The following is a 22368-nucleotide window of genomic DNA, read 5'->3' on the forward strand; positions in this document are numbered from 1 at the left end:
TCTCCTTGGGATCACAACACATTTTGTAATTTTGATAACTGGTTATTTTTAACGTATTTTGTGATTATTTGGAAGTGGTGCGTTGCTCTGAACTTGCTTAGAAATTTGTTCAATCCATGCTACTGCGTAGACCTTTTCAGCCACAAACAGGGCATGCAGCTTGGCAAGCACTTCTAGTTTCCACTTTGCTAACATAGCAGCCCTCCTAGTGCTTAGGACATTGATGTGACACACACAGTGGCACTATCTTGCATTTAGGGCTATAATTGGTCTTTCTGTTTACTCTGAAGAAAAGGTGGTTTAGGCAGCCACCAATTTCAACTAAAGCTGTAATTTATGGAAGCTATTTGTAACTTCCCAGATAACACAGGTAAGTAAAATTGGCAGCTACAGGAAAGCAAATGGTAAAATGAGCCCTAATTCTCTCACTACAAAGTCTTCTTCTAACACTGAGTACAAAAGTTTATTGAAATGAGAGGAAGAAAACAATGTTATCCCCAAAATTCATCTCATTATGTGTATCTTAATGGTGGTTTTCACTTTTCAAGAGCATGAATTTCCAAAGTGGTGACTTAAGGCACTTTTCTAGTAATTTAAACAAAATGTAAATTTATAAATTGCAGAAACCTCTACAGCTCCACAACAGAATGGAGACAGAGCATTAAATGGTTGAAAATATTGTCAGAAAAATAATGAAATCTGGGTAGCTCTCAAAAAATACGTATGCACAGTATTACATAGAATTGTAAATAGTTATTATAAATTTTAACCATGAGATTTTAAAGCCTTTACAAGTGATTAAGAGAAGAAATCTCATGGATTTCATTGAAATGATTTATGAATTATCCCATAAATCACTTTTGATAATTATGTGTATAGCAAAGGCAAAAAATAGAACTTCCAACTCAGTTAATTTATGGTTTCCTTGTTTTTCTCAAACTTTCCAGAGAACCTGTCCAAAATCTAGACGAATGTAATTTATGGCCAGAACAAAATAACTTCTCAAAAATGCAAGGAGAAAATAAGAAATTTGAATTTGAGTGTCAAGATAAAATTGGAGTGGGTGTTCCAAGAGATCATGGAGTTGTCTAGAATAAGTACCAAAGATCAGTTCCTTGTCCTGTAGTGTCCACTTGTCTTGTGAAATGCTTTACAGGAGGTTTGCCATCAAACAGGAACATACAGAAGGGATGTATATATTCAGTGTCTTCACTGAGCATCATCCAAGCAGGAAGTTGTAGTCCAAGGTTAGCATTTTGTGGAGCATTTTGCTTATTGCAAGCATTTCATTAGGAACTTTGGGTGTGTGGTAGAGATCCTTCATGGAGATGGAGGGAGCAGAGTGGGCCACACAGCTGTTGGAAGGCTGTGATATGAGGCTGTGGAGACCTGGGCACACAGCAGCCACTCCATCACAGATTATTCTACAGCCTTATGTGCAGGAAAGACTCTTGCTAGCAGAAAGAGATAACAGGGAAAAAGAAACTTCATATTTTGGTTGGGAGATGGACCTACCTCACTTAGCAGTGAGCTGGAGCCAACAGCAGGAAGCAGAAGAAGAAAGGATAAATGAAATCAAATTGTTATTAGGTAGTGGCTAAGCACAGTTCTGTGGCTGTAGCTCTGCTTTTCCTCAGATGCACAGGTTCCCTTGGGAGGGACTCTGCTCTGTGACTCACTGCTTAGCACAGGATCAGCAGACATGATCTCAGACAGCTTATGTTTAATAGAGCCATATGTTTATGCTTATGGTGTGTGCTCTGCTACAGAGGAGTGCTTCCTAATCTGTGATACAGAATCATAGAATCACCAAGGTTGGAAAAGACCTCCAAGATCATCCAGTCCAACTGTCCACCTGTCATCAATATTTCCCACTAAACCATGTCCCTCAGTACAACATCTACACGTTTCTTGAACACTGCCAGGGACAGTGATTCCACCACGTCCCTGGGCAGCTCATTCCAGCACCTCACTGCTCTTTTGGAGAATAAACTTTTCCTAATAGAGTGAGGGAACGTGCCACCCTCACGTTATCGCAAAGAGTTTTCAGCAGTTATTGAGGTTTTATTTGGTACTGTCTGCACACTGGAAGTTTGAAAGACAGTTCACCATTACCAACCACTAAAATAATATGGTCAGCATTTATGTTTTAATTCGTTCCTCAGTGTCCTTTATGTGAACTGGGTAGGTCTGCACATGAGTGGTGAGAGATAAGTCAGGTTTTTAAATGCAGTCTACTTTTCAGGGCTTAGTCTCAGCTGAAACCTTTTAGACTCTGCAAACATTAAAAGTGAACTTTGTGAAGAGTCTGCCAGCAATTTCCCCGACATAGTAAAAGGCCTTCGTTCTGTAACAAGAATGGGAGCCAGCAAACCGCAGTCCTGGAGTCACTCCCCAAATCCAGCTGCTGTAGTCTATGGGAGAGGAAGCAGCTGCTAAAGATATTCCCTGGCTGCCTGGTTGTTCTAAGGAACACAGCCTAAACAGTATCACCCCTTAAGCAAAGCAGTGGTGTAGACTTCTGGCCACCGGACATTTCACTATTCTTTTTTGATAGTGAGCTCCTAATTTTACTGTGGTTCTCCCCAGTTCCTCATTTTTCTGCTCATGCCTTCATGGCAACAACTCTCAGTCCAACCAAGGACAGTTAATTGTAGACGTTATTTTCTAAATGGTGGAAGGTTCAAGCCAGGATTCTCTGAGGGATCCAAGAAGCTTAGGAGAGCATGAATTAAATGCATCACTGGGCCAGCCACTGGTAGGAACTGAACTGCTGGGTCAACAGGCCAGACAAAGGTAACTCTGTTGTGCAATGAATCACATTGCATTGTGGGGTCTTTTGTTTTGTGACCTAAACTTGAAGTTCAGGCAATGAAAGTGCTTAATGCATGACTGAGGGAACTATACACATTGACTTCTTTGGGGTTGCAAGCTTCTCTGGGCTGATGTGGTAGAGCTCAGAGCAGACCACCACACCAGATCTGCAGATTTTTGCTTTGAGCAGATGGTTTCATTGTTTCTAAAGATGGTGTAGTTTGTTATGATCTATTTCATTTTAGTACAATCAATAAACAGCATGACTTTAAGGCATTTTGCTGTTACTCTTTACAAGAAAGTATCTCCACTCCACTGCCTGTTCTAATGAAAGCCTGAGCCCTTTTCTGACCTAATATTATGTTTTTCTTGGGAGTGCAGGTTGCATACAGCGGTCTGAAACATAATGGTCATTTTCAGAAAGGTAAGTCCAATTCTTCACTATGATTTTCTGATTAGCCTGAGGCCTGAAGAGGAGAAAAATACCTTAACATTCTTATTCATCTCAAAAAGAAAAGCAGAAATAACCCAGTATCAAAAAAGTATAAAGTAATGTCAGCCTGGACTGAAAATGCAAAGGCACCATGCCGTGTTGTGCTGGCCTGGCTGTGCTGGTGACCTCTGTCACAGGGTGTGGCACTGAAAGTGCAGTTTACCTCTGTAGTTTTACTAAGTTCAAATCAGAGCACTGTAACGTTCTTCGTAACCTTATGTGACATAGATGTTTACACTGCAGTTGTTTGGCTTTAAATGGAAGTCTATAACTATTTTAAGAGGAAAAAGAAATAATTTTTCAGTAAAAAACTTGAAACTTTGACAGTAATGCTCTGGTGAGAATAAAATAAAATACATAAAAAGTTTGTTGTATACAACAAACTCAGCTGGAATGCCAGCTTCTCAGCAGGCGTAAGCCAGCTCATACCCACTGAAGATCCAGCCTATGGCTTTGTTCCATTTTCATTCTAGTAATTGCAGTAAATTTTTGTTTCAATCTGAATTAGTGTCTGGAGCAAGAGAAGGTACTCCTGGGGCCTGGGGAGTACTAACAGGCCAGTAGTTCAGGCAACATCAAGGTGGTGCTCATTCCTAGGAAAGGTCAGCCATAGCTCACACCTTTCCTCTAGTAGAGGACAGCAGAGCAGGCACTGAGTCTGTTCATCCTGTTTTTTACATGGTAATGTCTTTGTTTTCAAGCATCTCCTCTGTAAGAATACCATAGCTAATGTGAGGACGCCAAAGCACCTTGTCAGCATTCACTGTATACCCCGCAGCCTCTGGGAGGTAGTGGAGCTGTGCAATCGCTGTCCTTGTAAAAGGTGTTAAGTCTTTTCCTCATGTAAGACAACTGGGTCTGATGACTTGGCCAAAGTCATGTTCCATGGTAGATGTGGAGCTTAGGTCCCAATGCTATAACCATTAGACTGTACTGCCTGCAAGCAGTAAGAAATTGTTCAGATAAACAGTGCAGAAGAAATCAAAGCAATAGAAAATTAAGACCAAGAAACATATGCATGTGAACTACATGGCATCTAGTATGTCACCTTACTTGACACTGGATTCTTCTTCTCCCCAGGGTGATCATGTGTGGCTGGAAGCTCAGCCAAACAGTGAATTTAATGTCCCTATTGGGGCAATTGTGAAGGACTCTGACTCAGGACGGATCCTGCTGGAGGATGATGAAGGCAAGGTGGGCTACCCTATAACTTTCTGTAAACGATGAACATAAAAAGCAAAAGTAGAAAGTGCAGAAGAACGGCCATATTGGGTCAGACCGAAGCTCCATCTAAACAATCTGACTTTGATAATGGCTGGTAGGATATACTGAAAGAAGTAATGTAAAAATAAGGCCAGAATACGGTGATGCTTCCCTAGTACGCAGAGATGCTAACATTATGAAGATTTAGAACTTCTTGTGTTAGCAGTTATAAGCAGGTAGCTAAGAGCAGGAAACAGTCAAGCTCCAATCCCAAAATTTGTTAAAATCATGATCCCACTAAAGGCAGTTGGACTGCAGTTTTATCCCTACTTCAAACATGTTCTGGCTGTTACAATCTGACAGAACTGCACTGTGAACACTGGTGATGTCAGGCTTCCCACATCGCTCATGTCCCTGAACCTTTAGGTGAGATCAGGAGAGCAAAATCTCTCCCACTGTAAGGGTGAACAAGGCCAAGACCACCTGATGAGATTGGATATGTACAAGTCTATGGGGCTGGAAAACATGCATCCCACGCCTTCTGCTCTGCCCTTGTGAGGCCCCACCTGTAGTACTGCATCCAGGCCTGGGGCCCCCAGCACAAGCAAGACATGGAGCTGTTGGAGCAAGTCCAGAGGTGGGCCACAAAGATGCTCCGAGGGCTGGAGCACCTGTCCTACAAAGACAGGCTGAGAGAGCTTGGGGTGTTCAGCCTGGAGAAGAGAAGGCTCTGGGGAGACTGCATTGCAGCCTTCCAGTACTTGAGGGGAGCTTATAATCAGGGAGAATAGTTTTAACTAAAGGAGGGGAAATTTGGATTAGATGTTAGGGGGAAACTTTTTACTCAGAGGGTGGTCAGACCACAGCACAGGCTACCCAGAGAAGCTGTGGATGCTCTGTCCCTGGAGGTGCCCAAGTCCAGGCTGGGTGGGACCCTGGGCAGCCTGAGCTGGTGGGGGGGCAACCCTGCCTACAGCTGGGGTTGGAAGTGGATGATCTTTAAGATCCCTTCCAACCCAAGCCAATCTATGATTCTGTGATTCTATGATTCTGTGATGTCTGGAACCCACCTGAATGACTTTGTCTAGGGTTTTAAATCATCTGGTCCTGTGGAGCAGCACACCTCTTGATTTCTGTAGTTCAGTGATGTGTTTGTTAGAGTGTGCTGCATTTAATGTGAACTCGAGCTTATTCTGGTCTAACATGGCACTCTCCTGTGTTTGCCTCTAAGTAACAGCATAACCCATTAAAATGCTGCTTTTCCTTTCTCAGGAGCACTGGATCACGGCTCGGAACATGCACATGGTTCGCCCAATGGACCCATCCACTGCCCAAGGGGTGGAAGACATGATCCGCCTTGGGGATCTCCACGAAGCAGGCATGGTGCATAACCTCCTCATCCGCCACCAGCAGCACAAAATCTATGTGAGTGCCAACGTTACTGGACATGGTACTTTTAGGAATGACCTCTCATGCACCTTTAGAAAGGTGACTTGAATAGCCTGCTAACTTCCTTTCATGCACAGGGCCCACTAATTCCTTTACTGACTGAGAGTGACAAGGAGACATACATTTTCTCTTCCTCCATCCAAGTAGTTTGACTGTGAAAAAGAGATTTAGTATGAGTCTCTGAAATTGCAGATATATGCAAAGGTAGTGACCCTGCTCACTTTCTCCTGCAGTGATCATTTCCAGCAGCAACTGACAGTTAGCTAAATCCAATCCATGTTACAGCTTAGTGCTGGATGCACATGCTGCTACTACCTGCAGCTGTGACACTGGATCAATCTAAACAGTACATGGTGACATGATGTGGATTGTGCTCCAATCCAAGTCAATGTTAGATGTAACAAAATAGGTAAAAAATAGACCTGCATATATAGGACATTTGGTTTCACTTCTTGTCCATTACAGATTTAATCTGTGAGTTTGAAAAACTTGACATTTTCAGATCCCTTTTCCTTTGTTCCTAGTTTTCAATATGATAATAACATTTAAACTTTTCCACACTTCATTTTCCATGTTATATACACAACATACAGGAGAGGAGCTGTCTCTTCCAACACAAACACGGTGTTGTTCAGCTTAATGAAGTAGTGATTTTGATATATGCTGTAGTTACAACTACCAAGAGGTGCATATAGAACCATTATATTAGACTCTAGCAGTCTGCAGTTGTGTCATGTACTTCTTGAACAATACATTGTAATTTCCAAGTACTTGACACTCTCCTTCATTTCAGTGCGGCTGTTTTTTACAAATACTAAATAAGTGTATAAATAACACAACTGTAACATTGCCCAACTCATGGTGAGGAACCAGGCTTTTGGTCTCACCTAAGTGCTGTTTTGGATCTCCCAGGTTTCTCTCCTGATTCTGCTTAGATCTACACTGTGAGTGCCTTTGGTTGTACTGTTGGATGCAGGTTTGCTGCTAGAGGTAATGCTCATAACTGTTTTCCAGACTTACACAGGATCTATCTTGGTAGCAGTGAATCCATACCAGCTGCTGCCTCTCTACACAGTCGATCTTATCAGGCTGTACTGCAACAAGAGGATTGGAGAGCTGCCACCTCATGTCTTCGCCATTGCAGACAACTGTTACTTCAATATGAAGAGGAATAAGAGAGATCAGTGCTGTGTGATCAGGTGATTGTACTCAGGATGCATGTCCAAGTCTGGCATGCTTTTGGAGGACTTTTGCAGACACAGGAGACCTTCCAAATGGAAAGGAACAGATTAAGACTAGAGATAACAGCAAGGAAATGTTTTCTTCCCTGCTACTTCTTTCTTTGGTCAGGGCTACAAAAGCTGGAACATGAGCAAGAGATTTCTGAAGTCCATTGTTTTCCCCTAGACTCTGAATGTGGTGACATATTCTGCACACATGAGCCTGTGTGATGTTAGTGTCTTTTACCTGGGGACAGGATACTTGTGTTATTTTTATTTTCTGAAAATGGAGATTTCCTGCAGAAACACTGTCTCTGCTAGAATATGGAAGAAACTATCTTATAAACACATAGCATGTATCCATACTATGCTGGTCATTGGTATAAAGAATCAGAGAGTCTCACTGCGGTGTGATTATGGTACATCAACTGAGTTGCCTCAGCTAAGACTAACACTGAAAATCTGATAATCCATTAAAGAAAAGCAAGTGGTGATTTAATTTTTTCCTGGTACAGGAATTGTGTTCCATGGATTTGCTCATTTCTAATCAAAGGGAGAATTTAGTCCTCAACCTTAGTCTAAAAAACACCTTACATTTTAGCAGATGAGACGTTGAAAAGCTAAAATTCTATAGCCATCAATGAAAGACAACCTGATCTTCACCGCATAAAGTAGGATTTCCCCGTGGTCTGCCATTTGCCTCCCTACCCAAAAAAAAGAAGAAAGCAAGCCCTTAATGATCTCATTTCTTATTGCAGTGGAGAATCTGGAGCTGGGAAAACTGAAAGCACTAAGCTAATACTGCAGTTTTTGGCAGCTATCAGCGGCCAGCACTCCTGGATAGAGCAGCAAATCCTAGAGGCCAACCCCATTCTGGAAGGTGGGTTATTTAGCAAAAAGACCCAATTTACCACCCTTATCACAAGATTTTTGTCTCAGGGTAAAAATTCAGGAACAGACCCCTGAAACATTGTATTTGTGTAACATAGCTAAAAACCCTGAAGCACTGGTGATGCAGGGTAGAAGTTCTCTAGACTTTTTTGCTGGGTCTCCATGAGGTCCACAGCAGTTCTCATGATGCGGGAGGAGGTGCCATTGTAGCAGTAACTCAGAACTGCAGGGAGAACAAGAGTCACAAGAGACATAGAGCATATTTGGATCACCTGAATATGTCTTTTAGGGCCCAAATATCTGGATGCACAATATGCCTGCCTGTCACTTCAGAAGGAAGTCTGAGTTCAGATATTCTTTAATGTATTTCAGCATTTGGTATACAGCATGCAAAATACCAGGAGAAAAATGGAAGCACATCAAAAATAGACTTGCTGTTCATTAACAACAGTAACCAAGATATTACCTCTGTCCTTGTCCCATCAGCTTTTGGAAATGCCAAGACAATTCGAAATGACAATTCAAGCCGCTTTGGTAAATACATTGATATCTACTTCAACCACAATGGTGTGATTGAAGGAGCCCGGATTGAACAGTTTCTTCTGGAAAAGTCCCGAGTTTGCCGCCAGGTGAGGGCACTTGCAGACGTCCATTTTGCCTGCTCCTGTGCTACAAACCTGTACCAACAAGGCTATATTGGCCTCTTTCTTTCTTTCTAGGCTCCAGAGGAGAGGAACTATCACATCTTCTATTGCATGCTGATGGGGATGAATCTGGAGCAGAAAAAGATGCTGAATCTGGGCACTGCCTCAGAGTACACTTTTCTCACAATGGTAACTATTTCCATTATCTCTCTGTCATTTGCTTCCTCCAGCAGCCAAGTACTATCACTAGGAGCTGCAGATGGGTGGTTACCAAGTACCAGCAGTCCTTTCCTTAGATAACCAGAAGCGGTAACACAAGTGCTGAGAGTCTCAGTTTCGGAGGCTTACTGTAACGTCTGCCTGTCCACCGCAGAGGCAGAGTGGCAGTTCAAAGCTTTCTGTCCAACTCATCCTTAAAAAACATTAAGGGCATCATAAAGCACATGGGAAATAACCTCCGCTTTTGCAGGCGCTCAGATTTTAGATGAATGCAAGGGATCTCATGCCAGGGAGAAAGCTTACTAAGTATGTATAACTTGAGGGATAATAAATAAGCAGAAACAGTGCCAAGAATCCTTGTCCTTATGTTTGATATTTATATGATCTGAAGAGAAACCAAAAAAGATTCTCTTACCTGTGAGTGTGGTGTCTTGCAGGGCAACTGCACATCCTGTGACAGCCGTAATGATGCAAAGGAGTATGCCCACATCCGCTCGGCAATGAAGATCCTCATGTTCTCCGACTCTGAGCACTGGGACATCAGCAAACTGCTGGCTGCTATCCTGCACCTGGGGAATGTGGAATTCGAAGGTAAACTCAGCATTGTCTCTGCTTGGTCTCTCCTCAGACTTGATGTTAAAGGTCTAAAGGTTCTTCTGCTTCCAGCTGTAAGGATTAGGTTGTGCTTCTCTTCCCATATAAATGGAGGACATATAATGGTGGACAGGGTTGGAGGGGCCGGCAGATAAGCACCGTTACACACTGGGTAATGTTTTGAAAAACACTCATCTTATTATTTTGTCACACTCAGGTATCCTTGGTTATAAATAAACCCTTATCACACAAGCTGAATCACCAGATAATATAATGCCATGCTGCATTTGCTGATTGTAGTGCTATGTAAGTCAGAGGACAGAGGAGCAACTGAGTCATGGTTTCTGTGGAGATAATAGCTGTCATTCTCCTGGCTAGGCACTCTGAACATTCACCTGCTTTTGTAAAAGCAGCTCTGATATGGCAGACAGTCTGATAACACCCATCAGTAGGACAGCAGGAGCTCTCATATTTTAGTAAAGGACTCCTCTCTGTGTGATGCAGAGGATCCACTACAGTGATACCAGGTGAGTTTTCTGGGGTATTGCTGGCTGCTAAAATGAGGCATTTCCTGTATGTAGGAAGGTTGTTATTTAGGCAACCTTTTTTGTCTACGTTTCCTGTGTGCTAGATACAAGGCGAGAAATGTTTTCAGAAAAAATTTCTAAAGTCAGATAAAACTTCTCCAGATCCCCAGTAGCTACAGTTTAAAACTAATAACCCTATCAGTTTTGCTGCTATTTCTAGTGTGATGTTCTGGAGTTGTGAGGACCCTAAACATGCCAGGATCGCTAGGTGAAATTAGGACCCTCCTTAGTAAAATCTTCAAACTCAGGAGCTCCATCAGGCAAATTACTGCTTTGCCACATTCCTGGAGGTACAGGCTTAAAGAAATTTGGCTGCACAGCTCCCCACCACAACAGAAATGATTCACCACGAGAATGACTGTTTTCTTATTCCAGCGGCTGTGTATGACAACTTGGACTGCTCTGATGTCATGGATTCACCACACTTTTCAATTGCAACCAAACTGCTTGAGGTAATAAACTCTCATCTTTTCCTACTTGTTCCCTCCTTCACTCATGCTCCCTGAGCGCACTGACAATGCATGTCTCTGTGGAGCCTTTAGGTATGCAAGCACATAGAAAGGGCATTTCCTGTTCTTCCTGCTGATACTCAAGTGCTGCTACTGCAGATATCTTCCTGAGCTAGGAGATCCTTCAGTCTAGGATAGCAGAATGCTGTCATGAATGCTGCTGAACAAGCAGTTTGTCACAGCCCTCCTCCTGAGACAGACTTTCTTTGCTGGATCTCTTTTCTCTGCCTGGAATGACCAAGTTGCCATGACTGTTCTTCCAGGTGGACTCCAGTGAACTTCAGAACAGCCTCACTAACCTCTCCATCATTGTCCGAGGAGAAAGCGTGTCCAGGCCCCTGAATGTGGCTCAAGCTGCAGATGGAAGAGATGCCTTTGTGAAGGTACTTGTTCTTACATCTCTGTTTAAAGACTGGAGATGCTTCCAGACCTGTCTGTCTTACTAGTTAAAGGGCCTTTTGCGATAAACATGCACCCAGAGGGCCTTGTTCTCTCTTGGTCTTCAGGCATAGTTTGACATCATTGTTTCAACATGATAGAAAGCAGAGAGATTTGTCCAAAGACTGTAATGATGAGTTCTCTCTTTAATTTCTCCCCAGGGTATATATGGACGGATTTTCCTGTGGATAGTGAACAAGATCAACTCAGCCATTTTTAACCCAACTTCTCAGAAGCCTAAAAATACACGTCAGTCCATTGGGTTGTTGGATATTTTTGGGTTTGAAAACTTTAGCAACAACAGGTAGGAGGCTCTAGATTCATTTGCACTGGAGTGATGAAAAGCAGTTGATGTAAACTGAAAAAATGAAAAAAAAAACAAAACCCCAAGCAAATTTCCTTTTATTATCATCCTCATTCCCAGAGAAGCAGTGAAATTTCCATCACTAAACTTCCCCAATGACAATCAAACACAAATATCATTTTTCTTCAGTCACGGTCACATTTCTGCCGTCTCCTTCAACTTTCATTGTGGTGCAGCTGTTGCATATGTCTGTCCCAGGAATTTGCTCAGAGGAGATGTCTATGAAACTGCTATGAGCAGGCAGGCATGAAGAGCAGATATATGTTCCCCTTGTTCCATAGCATTTTAACAATACCTCTTGGGATGCATTATGTACATAGTATAAAGGAGATTGTGTTTTGATGCCCATTTCAGCTATGCCTCTATTTTGCTTGGTGTTCCCCTGTCACTCTTTGGGGACTACTTAATTTCTCTGCTTTTAAGGACAGGTCAGCAAAATACCTGATCCGTATACCATTGTCCCACTGTTACCTCTTCTCCTAGTGGTTTCAGTCCCAGAGCGCTATTTCTATATGCCCTTCTCTACAGAGACAGCAGTTCTCTCAGTTGTGTGGTACCATATCATCAGTACTCCACAAACCATCACACACAGTCTGCAGTCTACAAACCTTTGGGACCAGAGAAGCTTTCTCTATCATGGGGCACTATCAGCATGTGAGCAGTATTGAGACTGGTATGCTACAGTCAGTGAAGTATGTAGTAAATGACTGTGACAAACAATATTATTTCTGTCACTCCATTTCCCTTCACCTTTGTCACCACCTCCTTGATAAATCAATTAAAATGTTCCACTTTTTTCATTCTTTCTAAATTCTGCATGGCAACCTTTTCCAGTCCATTTCAACAGATGCACCTTGCTTGCATTCAGCAAGATAACGTTCCTCACTGACTTTTAGAACGTAATCCGTTCAGCCCATCCTACATTCTTAATGTTCTTTCCTATTACTTTATGCTATCCCCAAAGGCTGCAATCCACATGGGGCCTCACTGGCACACACTGTGCCACAGCAATTACCAGGTAGTGAAACTCATGTGCAGCATAAAGGACTAACTGACAAAAGAAGTGGTAATGCCATTGCAAGTAAGAACGGGTCATACACACATCCAGACATGCCATTTTCACAGCTATATGTTCCCCTTTCTCTCTAGAGTTCCTTGAAACAGATCTTTCCTTGCTTAACCAGCAACACTCACTCAACAGTTGGCTCATTTCTGCTCATCTTTATTAGAGTAGGAAATGCATCTCTTATGTTCTTAAGACAGCATGCAGTGGTGGTGATCATTAACATGGAATACAACAGTAGTTTATCTGGAAAAGTATTTCATACGGACAATAAACAAATGCTGTACAACAGTGCAGCACTGGCCAAGGTCCAAGGATGACAATGGGTTCCCATCTTGTCCTCCTACAGCTTTGAGCAGCTCTGCATTAACATTGCAAATGAACACCTTCAGCAGTTCTTTGTGCACCATGTCTTCAAGCTGGAGCAAGAGGAATACCTTGCAGAGCACATCACCTGGAATAACATTGACTTCACTGACAACAGCCAGGCTCTGGAAGTCATTGCACTCAAGCCCATGAACATCATCTCCCTCATTGATGAAGAGAGCAAGTTCCCAAAGGTAACTTTCTGGTTTCACCTGTAATATTTGACTTTGAACACGGCACATCAATAATGCTTTACACGCAGAAAAGTGCAGAGGAGGCTTTCAGAGACACTGTGAGAGGCAAAATCCCTTTTAAATTCACTATATGAATACCTCTTTCTCTGCTGGAGTGTGCTGTTCCTCGTACCTTGCTGTTTTGAAACTCTTACAGTTGTTCCAGATGGAGAAGGAAGGAGACACAATCATTCTGATGTGTTTTTTTAGGAAATGTATGGATTTGCATATTGTTTGAGTATAGCTCTGCTGTTGGTCTGGGCTGGAACTTCCTCTTTCTTCTCCTGGATGTCGGTCACAGTTGAGCACTGCAATCGCAAAAAAATGTTCTACAAAGGGCAGGCATCTCCAACAGAAGAACAAGGGTTAAAGTAGCATCTGATTACAAACATTGTTGCTGTGCATTTCCATGGTCTCCAGAGCATGGTGCGGGTAAGCAGTACAGGATTAGTACAGTTCCTGTCAGTACAGGAATCAGATGGCAACACCAGCTTATCCAGGAAGGCAAGCCCCTGCCTCAGCTCACCTGTAGTCCTCAGGCAGCAATTCAAGAGGATTGTATACAAACAGAGAGCTTTCCCCTTTCTTTCCTGAGAAGAGGGTGGTCCCAACTGTATGTCCTATAATCGGGAGAAAAAAAGTCTCTTCTATGATTCCCAGGGTACGTGGCTTCTCAGATAGCACAGCACTACCCCAGCATGGGCAAGTGAGCAGAGCTACCCTCACATGCATCATGAAAGGACGAGAACGTGATGGCACCACTTGTAGGGAAGCACCCAGCTGGCTGCTGGCCTGTGGAAGTCACAGTCCATGCTGGATATCTGCTTTGGGCAGCCTTGTTCTGGGGATCTCTGACTCTTGTACTTGTTGGGCAATGAAAGAAGGCTCTGTGTGCCTACCTGGGAGAAGAAGCATGCATCCCTTACACGTGCCTGGATAGAATGACACAAGAAGGTTGGTAGTGGGCTCTTCTTGTGAATTCCACAGATTTGGGAAATCTTCAGCACGCTCGGTGATGTCAGTCCTTCTATGGGGCCTTGTGTACAGCCCTAAAATACTAGGGCTTACACTCTAATGCTGGTACCTGGTGCTTGAGAAGAGGATCTGTGTAAAAGGGAAGATTCTTCTAGTTTCCTCCAGAGTTACTTCACAAATAAGGGGCAGAATTTAAGCCTCTGTTATCTTTAAGCACCTTATGTGTTTGTTCACTGAGCATAGTCTCATGCTATAATAGAGAATCTACTTAACTGTCCTCTTCTGCCTGTATTTGTTTCTAGGGCACAGATGCCACCATGCTTATCAAAATCAATTCCCTCCATGGAAAAAGTAGAGTCTATATCCCGCCTAAGAGTGACCACGACACCAAGTTTGGCATTAACCACTTTGCTGGGGCTGTCTTTTATGAATCAAAAGGTGAGCCTTTCTTGGCTGGATGTGGAAGGTGAAGAGAAGGGCATCATTTGCATGGCACTCCAGACTAGTGTTGATCTGTGATTTCTCAGGATGAGGGTTCAAAACATTCAGGTTTATTTAGCTAAAGTCAGGAAATCAAGAGGATTACTGTAAACTAATCATCAAGTTACTGTGAAGTGGATTTTAGCTGGACAGAGATGCATTAGAGCCAGCACGCTGCAAAGATGACAAGCTGCTGTTTCTTTTTTTCCATCCTACAGATTTCTTAGAGAAAAACAGGGACACACTGAGTGCCAATGTAATGCAAGTGGTTCATTCCTCCAAAAACAAATTCCTGAGGCAGATATTCCAGGTAGAAACAACCCCAACTAGTATGGGACGTGGGACCATCCGGCATCTTGGAAGTGACCAGGCCTACAAGGTTGGCTTACTGACACTGTGCTGCAGAAACAGCTGATTTCTCTTCCCTTCTGTAAGGCTCTCGCTGTTCTTGACCTCCTCTTTCTATTGTACTATTTCTGCACATGCCTTCCCCTTTTGTTTCTGCAAAGGATTCTGGAGGAAAAGTTAGGAGAGTCCTGGCCTTTTCCTTCTTACAGAGTAGCTAGCTAGCACAAAAGCAAATAGCTGTGTTGTCACAGAAGGCCACCCCATCTCCTGCTCCCAGTGACACCCATAGACACAGTCTTACCAACCTGCACATTGCTGCAGTTTTAGCTCTCCCTCCAGGTCCAGAGGCTTTGTGACAAAGTTCCCAGTGGCTAATTAGCACAGAAACATCTGTGCCTGGTGGTGTCAGGAACCCTGTCCTGTGTCCAGTGAAGTGCAGTGATCTGGAAACACTGTGGGCCAGAGTTCAGGCTCTCTTCCTTGCTGCAGTTTTCACATATCTTGATTTCTGAGCTCTTAACCATGTAGTATCAGTATTGTGTGAAGGTACTTTTGCTTTTAGTGTCTATATCTCTCAGCTTCCTTCTTGGAATAGAGGGTGAACAGTTAGTTAACTTGTTGTCTTACCTGCTATCTCCCTATTCTCCTGGCATTTTTTTTCTTATCTTGCTCTTTCTTCCTCAGTCTTTAGCCCAGTGTGGCTTTTTGCTGTCCAGAACATCTGGCTACAGACAGGTAAACAACCTGTGGGAGAAGAAAGAGGTGGTACCCGCTACAACATAGAAATGGCTTAGCATCTATTAATTGTTATGAGTAACTTAAGATTAAATATCAGGCCAACCTATGTTGGTCTGATGGGTTTTTCTCTTTAAAGAAGGTTGTGTTATTGGGGAAAAAAAGTCCTTAGGAGAACATTTAGAAAGTAGAGTAGCATGAAAAGAAAAGAGCTACTGAATGTGGAATACCATCCACACACACTCACCACCACCCCAACAACAAGTTCAGCCTAACAGAATCATATCTAGAAGTGGTCTGTGAGTCTGGGAGGGCCCGGCTTCAGCCTTCTGAGACCATCCCACTGATTTACTGGTACAGCAGAAAAGCCCCGAGGGTCTGGGAGTGCAAATTGTTTTTGGCACTAATGCAGCTTAAACATCTATATGATGTTATTGTATCTACTTCAAACACGTTTGCTAGGCCTAAAATGCATCAGGGCTGCCATGAGGCATTCCCAGGAGCTACTTTCCAAGGCATGAGTGTTTGGTCGCTGGAGGGCAGCATTGTCATATAGCTTAGAGCAGAAGGCGGCAACTCGAGTGTTGAAAAGGGCATTTTAAATGTAAGAACCAGCAGAACGAGGTACTATAAAGATCACTGAAGTAACGACAGCCACTGGAATTTAAATTTATCTGGAGTAGGAAAAACAAACAAACAAGAAAAAAGAAACCTCAAAAACGGAGGTAGAACAAAACAAAAAGCTGCATTGTGCTGTAATGACTCCAGGCCCATAGGGAAACTGTAGGAAAAAGGCCAGTGGGTTCTTTTTGTTGTTTGGAATCTGCTCTCACTGTAATTTAATATGCCCTTAAAACACAGAAGGAGAAGTTAAGGCTTATTGTGATAATGTTTGGAAAAGGACAAAGGTGGAACTGTGCTTGCAGGGAAGCTGGGGAAGTCAGGAGATAATTGCAGCCAAGTGCAATCCTTCTGGACTTACACTAGTGCAGCTGGAGCAAAATTCAACCCAGAAGCTGTGAGATATAAAGCACTGCATCTGCAGGCAAAAGTAAAGCAGCTCTTATATTATCCTCCAGTAGAAGTTTGCATTTTGCTACTTACTGTAGTGTAAATGAGCAAGGAAACCACCCTAAACATTAAGGAAAGAGCTGTTCTGAATCCTTAGCAGCGCTAGCTAGCTATGAGCTGGTAGCAAACTGCCTGCCTGATCTAGAGGTTATTTTTGGGAGTGGCTGTTTCCTGCCAAACTTTCAGGCATGCATCTGTGAATAATAGCTTGGCACCCAAGCCCTACACAAGGCGCAGTCTTGGTTGGAAGAGACAGGCCTATGTGGGCTCCTATAGGTGGAATTTTTTCCACCACAGCCAGCCTCACTGCTAGAACTTTTCCCCATGTAGTGACAGATACCAGTGAGGTTTCCCCAGGTAAGATGCAGAAGGCAGATTTAGCTCCCTTATAAGTAAATAACGTTTCCTGGCAGTTGTATGGTACCATTACCTAGTACAAAAATAGAAAGATTTACTAACTGGCCCTCTGACAATGAACCATGTAGCAGACAGTATGTGCTTACTCTTCTCAGGGCCTGGATACCACCAAACGGTTCTCTACTCTGGGGGGACAGTTCAAGCAATCCCTGGAAAAGCTAATGAAAATTCTTGGTCAGTGCCAGCCATACTTCATCCGCTGCATCAAGCCCAATGACTACAAGAAACCACTGGTAATGACTTAACAATATGAGGTCTTGTTTTCAGTAAATTTTTTTAATGAGAAAAAGCTGTCAGTTGCTGTGTAGTATTTTCTATCTGTACTTCAGCCAAGAAATGGAGTACAAGCTATTACTGCAATAAAAAGAGCAGTATGATATAGCAAGGTTAATTTACAAAATCATCTGTAAATCTATCTTAGAGTGATGGGTGGCCAAAAGAACACATAGGTGTATACCTGGGAGCAGTTGTAAAAGCTATTCCTGTAAACAGAGAACTAGAGAGTTTCTGGCCCCCAACAAGGGGACAGATGAAAAAAACTGGCATCCAACAATGACTGTACCATGAAATAGCCTGAGAGAGATGAAGGGAACTGTGGTGAGAGGGGTGATATAGCTAAATTTGACACCACAGGAGAAGAGGCTCAAGTTTGTCATTAAAATGTTTGGCTGGATCTTGGGAGATCAAAACCCAGTTCTACACTAACTCCTTGTTTGTTGTTGGTCGAGTGACTTAATTGTTTTTAAAGTTGTGCATGTGGATTAGTGAGCCTATTTTTAATCTACATTACAAGAGACTAGCAGCAGTCATGCTGTGCTAAGCCCAAAGGACTTAAGTTTCTACTGTAATTACTTGCACCTACAAAATAATATGATTGTTCACCTGAAATTACAGTTATAGAATTGAAAATGGTTGCTAAAGCCAGTCGGAGCTTAATGGACTGTTTCCGCTGCCAAACACAAATGTGAAGACCCTTTAAAGTGGCATGTTTATGCCCATAATTAATTAATCTGGGACACTGAAATAAGTTCAATTAAGAAAAGCATACTAGTCCACTTTGCAGCTTCCTGAGGTCACAGGTTAGTAGATGTGTTCTGCATGTGCATCCTCTTTCTGTTCTAACTCCTTGTCTGCTTTCTTTTCCAGTTGTTTGACCGGGAGCTGTGTATCAAACAGCTGCGATATTCAGGGATGATGGAGACGATTCGGATCAGGAAAGCTGGCTACCCAGTTCGCTACACCTTTGAGGAGTTCTTTGAGAGATACAGAGTTCTCCTGCCGTGGTCTGCTCTAGAACCGGTGTGTTAGCACAAGCTTGCTTTAAGCGAATCTAACTTTCCTGTATGAGCCGTTAGGTCTTTCCCACTGGAGAAAGTTCTTAGTACTGCTGGCACAACTGAGAGAGCTATCATCTCAGGAACTGTAGCTAAATACTTAGATCCTCACCTGGACATTAGCTGAAAGTAGAGTGCTTTCAGGTCCAGCTATCCTGAACTTGCTCCACTGACACTCCAGGCAGGGTAGCGTTACTATTGCCCTCAGATTGTTTGTTCTTCTGCAACCATACATTTCTGAGGTCGTCAGAAGTGACATTTTTCCTGTCACTTTAACTTTGGTATGCTTCACCAAGCACTAATGTTCCTCCTTTTCTTGACCATTTGAGCTGAACACTTTCATTCATTATCCTGTCAGCCCAGAGGTCTGCCAGACCTCATCTGCTTGCGTTCTTTGCTCTTTGAAATGCAGGGCCATAGGTTCCTTACATAGTACAGCCACTCTGTTTCCAAACAAGCCCTAACATAATGATACTTTTGCATATCAGGTGAAGAATGATGCTCGACAGTGCTGTATCAGAATCTCCGAAGCAGTGCTAGGCAAAGATGAAAGCTGGCAGGCTGGAAAGACCAAGATTTTCCTTAAAGTAAGTAAAAAGGACAATTTATTGTCTCTTCTCTTGAAGAATGGGGCACTTCATAAAGCTTGACCTATCAGCACAAGAGTGGTGACCCAGAAGGACTGGGTTCGCTTAAAGGCCTCTCTTGAAACTCAGACTGGATCTGTGTTCTTGAAGACAGTGTAATTTGATGGATGCAAGCTTGGTGTAGAAAGGGGCTGATCCTTTTCCTGTTCTCCAGTGGTGTAACTGAAACAGTAGAATGCGATGCATTGGACTCTGCTCAAGCCCAGAGCATAAAAAATCGCTGGATACCAACACGTTGTCACAGGGAACTTCCTTGCCCTAAGCAAGGTAAAACCAGCCCTTCTTTAGGCAGACTCTGTGCTTGTTGATTGATATGGCCAGACATGGCATGGCTGGGTGGCGTACACCCTTTCTACTGCAGATTGCACGTATGAATCCCAGCTTGCACTATGCCACGCTGATTCTGCACCTCTTTCAGACCTTGTGTCCAGTTTTCAGAAGTTGTGGTGATGTTTGTTCAGCTGTACATCAATATTTTCTTTTAACAGGATCATCATGATACAGTATTAGAGTTGGAACGACAAAATATACTCACAGATAAGGTTCTTCTTATCCAGAAGGTGATGAGAGGATTCAAGGACAGGTCAGTGATGTTACAGAAGGGAATTTGGTTTGGTTTGAAGCACTAATCTTTGTACTGTTCTTTAACATCCTCACTGAAACATTTCTGATTATGAAACGTATCAATCCTACCTTCCACTAGCCCCAAATTCTATGCTCATCATGTAACAAAGCATCTATGCAAGTTTTGCACGAAGATTTATTCCACCTCAGTTTATTATAATTACGCTTTTCAAAATGCAGGATTGCTGCACATGCAGCTGAGAGGAAGGGCTGGAAGGAGGATTTGCACTTAATATTCACAACAAACAGAACAGATTCCTTTCCAGTTATTTGGAAAGCAGGAATTTTGTGTCAAATCTGTTCTCAGAGCTACAAAGATGTTCTTTTTTAGGACACTTCTTTAATATAATACACAGAAAAAAATAGTAAAGATAGAAAACTAACTAGCCCTCCACCTTGACAATGATACACAATTCTCATTTAGTATGAAGTATCTTCAAAAGTGACATTTGGTCACTGCCAAGAAAATAGTTGTCCTCAATAAATGCTTTATGTCATGATCTGTACTTATTAATTTTGTATCACTCAATCAGAACCATAATATAAAATTACTGGTTTTGTTTAAAAATGTTCCTAATAGCAGAGAAGCAGTTGCTTTGGGTATTTTTGCACTTTTAAGGTCAAAGTCAAATGTACCAAGGTAGTAGGTAGATTAGTAATACTTTTCTCTCATCCTTTCTACTTGCAAATGGATAACAAAACAAATGTGAAAGCTCTCACTTTGAGAGCTCAGCTGATTCATGGTGCTGCTTCACCTGCAGAATGAGCTGAGCTCATGTGAAGTTTCCCAGGGGCTGTGTTATAGAAAAGGTCCAGCGAAACAGCCTCTTCTCACATTTCCATCAGCCTGGAGAAGGTGTAAGCAGACAAAATGCTTTCAGTGAGGATAATTTCATTGCATGTGGTATAAAAGTACCTGAACAGGCTAATCTTTGTACTGCAGCACAATACTTTTCTTGTGTTACTCAGAAGCAGGAGGTACAGCCCTTGCTGAGCTTCAGACTTGCCCTGGCAAGATGTCTACTAGTAACAGAGCTAGTTAGTTTAGCTTTAGTTTTCCTGACTCTAGTATTCCTATTCAGCAGTGAAGGCTGAGATCAGAGTGTAGAAATCCCATAAACAGAAAAAAAAACACCACCTTTATTTATTCTTATCATATAAAGCAGCAGAGATAACCTATTGCTTCTCACCTCACCTGTTTGCATAGGAAGCAGTTTTTGAAACAGAGGAAGTCTGCTGTATCTATCCAGGCAGCTTGGCGAGGCTACTGCTGCCGGAAGGATTTCAGAATGGTAAGAAGCGTGTGTGTATGTATCTTTATATGTGTGTGTGTGTTCATATACTATATCTTGCCAGGCTGAGGGCAGTATTGGGAATTAAAATATTCACAAATTAAGAGGGGGGAAGCAAAATGGCAGGGTATAAGGAAGGGATTTGTTGCATCAAAGGAGGACTCTCAGGCATCTCATGCCTTGCTGAGCCTGTGACATTTCTGCTTACTGGTGAAATAGTAACCCAACTAACCTACGGCAGGCCTGGCTCCAGCACCCTGGCACCCCAGTGCTCCCACACGTCTTCTGTTCCAAGACTGGCATTTGTGCATCACTGACAGGCCATGATCAAAGGGTCTCCCACAACTGTTACAGCAAAACTAGGAATCTGTAACAGAAAATAACAGTGTATCACTTTCTCTCTCTCTCTCTCTCTCTTTTTTAATAATGGCTGAACTTGTATAGATTGTGGCTTTTGTGGGTGAAAAAAGCTGGAAAATATTGGTGGTGCTCACATACTGTGTGTTTCCATGGGAGAAATTATGAAGATATCACAGCTTCCCATCCATGAAGGGCAAGAGGAGAAACTGCCAGTTTCTGTCAGGAGAATTTTCTATTTTGCATCAGTGACACAATTGCTATTTGAAGAACCAGGGTGTCACCCTGCACTCAGCCCCATCTTTCTCTGACTCCATCTCTCCCGAGGCTATGCTGTGTTGTTTTTTTTTTTCCCATTCACTTCGTTTCATTTCTGCTCTCTTCTTTCGCTTGTCACCACCTCAGGTTAATCCCTAGAATGGGTCCTCAAATGAACTCTCTCTCACATGATTTTAAAGGCCTATCACTGGCAGCAATCAAAGTATTCCCTTAGATGGCAGCATCCTGTTAATTTCTTCCAGTGTCTTTATCAAATTACTGATTTTGTTGTCTTCTACTCATCTCACTGAACCCCAGACTCACTTGATTGAATCACAATCACTTCTTTTTTTTCTCCATCTCCTACAGATTATGCTGGGCTTTGGGCGCCTGCAGGCCCTCTACCGGAGCCGGCAGCTTGCTAAGCAGTATGAAACAGCCCGAGCGCGTATCATCAGGTTTCAAGCTGCATGCCGTGGTTATCTAATACGTCAAAAGGTAGCAGCACAGATGAAAGCTATTTGTGTTATATACAGGCTTATGCAAGGGGCATGCTTGCTTGCCAAACTTTACAGAGGATGAAGAGGGAGGTATGCATATCTGTCCAGATATCTTGTGAACATGACGTTGTTTCTACGAGGTTCTGAGACTTAATGACCAGCAAGTGTTGCCATAGCATAGCACCAGATGTGGATATTTATTTTGGAATATTTTATTTTGAAGTACCAAGGCAGGTATGACCT

At 42.7% G+C, this 22368-nt stretch overlaps 1 protein-coding gene across 1 annotated transcript in view; it reads left to right on the forward strand.

Annotated features, from left to right (window-relative positions):
* Positions 2914-22368, forward strand: part of MYO7B (myosin VIIB) — a 46418-nt gene continuing 26963 nt past the window's right edge. The window contains exons 1-20 of the mRNA XM_021394979.1: positions 2914-3238; positions 4388-4501; positions 5783-5935; positions 6974-7158; positions 7938-8059; positions 8557-8699; positions 8790-8903; positions 9371-9524; positions 10490-10566; positions 10887-11006; positions 11223-11365; positions 12838-13048; positions 14365-14500; positions 14761-14921; positions 17209-17346; positions 18260-18412; positions 18936-19034; positions 19583-19677; positions 20926-21010; positions 21995-22123. Coding sequence (XP_021250654.1) covers positions 3221-3238; positions 4388-4501; positions 5783-5935; positions 6974-7158; positions 7938-8059; positions 8557-8699; positions 8790-8903; positions 9371-9524; positions 10490-10566; positions 10887-11006; positions 11223-11365; positions 12838-13048; positions 14365-14500; positions 14761-14921; positions 17209-17346; positions 18260-18412; positions 18936-19034; positions 19583-19677; positions 20926-21010; positions 21995-22123 — 2550 coding nt within the window. The 5' untranslated portion in view covers positions 2914-3220. The remainder of the gene's footprint in view (positions 3239-4387; positions 4502-5782; positions 5936-6973; positions 7159-7937; positions 8060-8556; positions 8700-8789; positions 8904-9370; positions 9525-10489; positions 10567-10886; positions 11007-11222; positions 11366-12837; positions 13049-14364; positions 14501-14760; positions 14922-17208; positions 17347-18259; positions 18413-18935; positions 19035-19582; positions 19678-20925; positions 21011-21994; positions 22124-22368) is intronic.

This window comes from Numida meleagris, chromosome 4 (assembly GCF_002078875.1).
Source record: "Numida meleagris isolate 19003 breed g44 Domestic line chromosome 4, NumMel1.0, whole genome shotgun sequence".
Classification (NCBI taxonomy): domain Eukaryota; kingdom Metazoa; phylum Chordata; class Aves; order Galliformes; family Numididae; genus Numida; species Numida meleagris.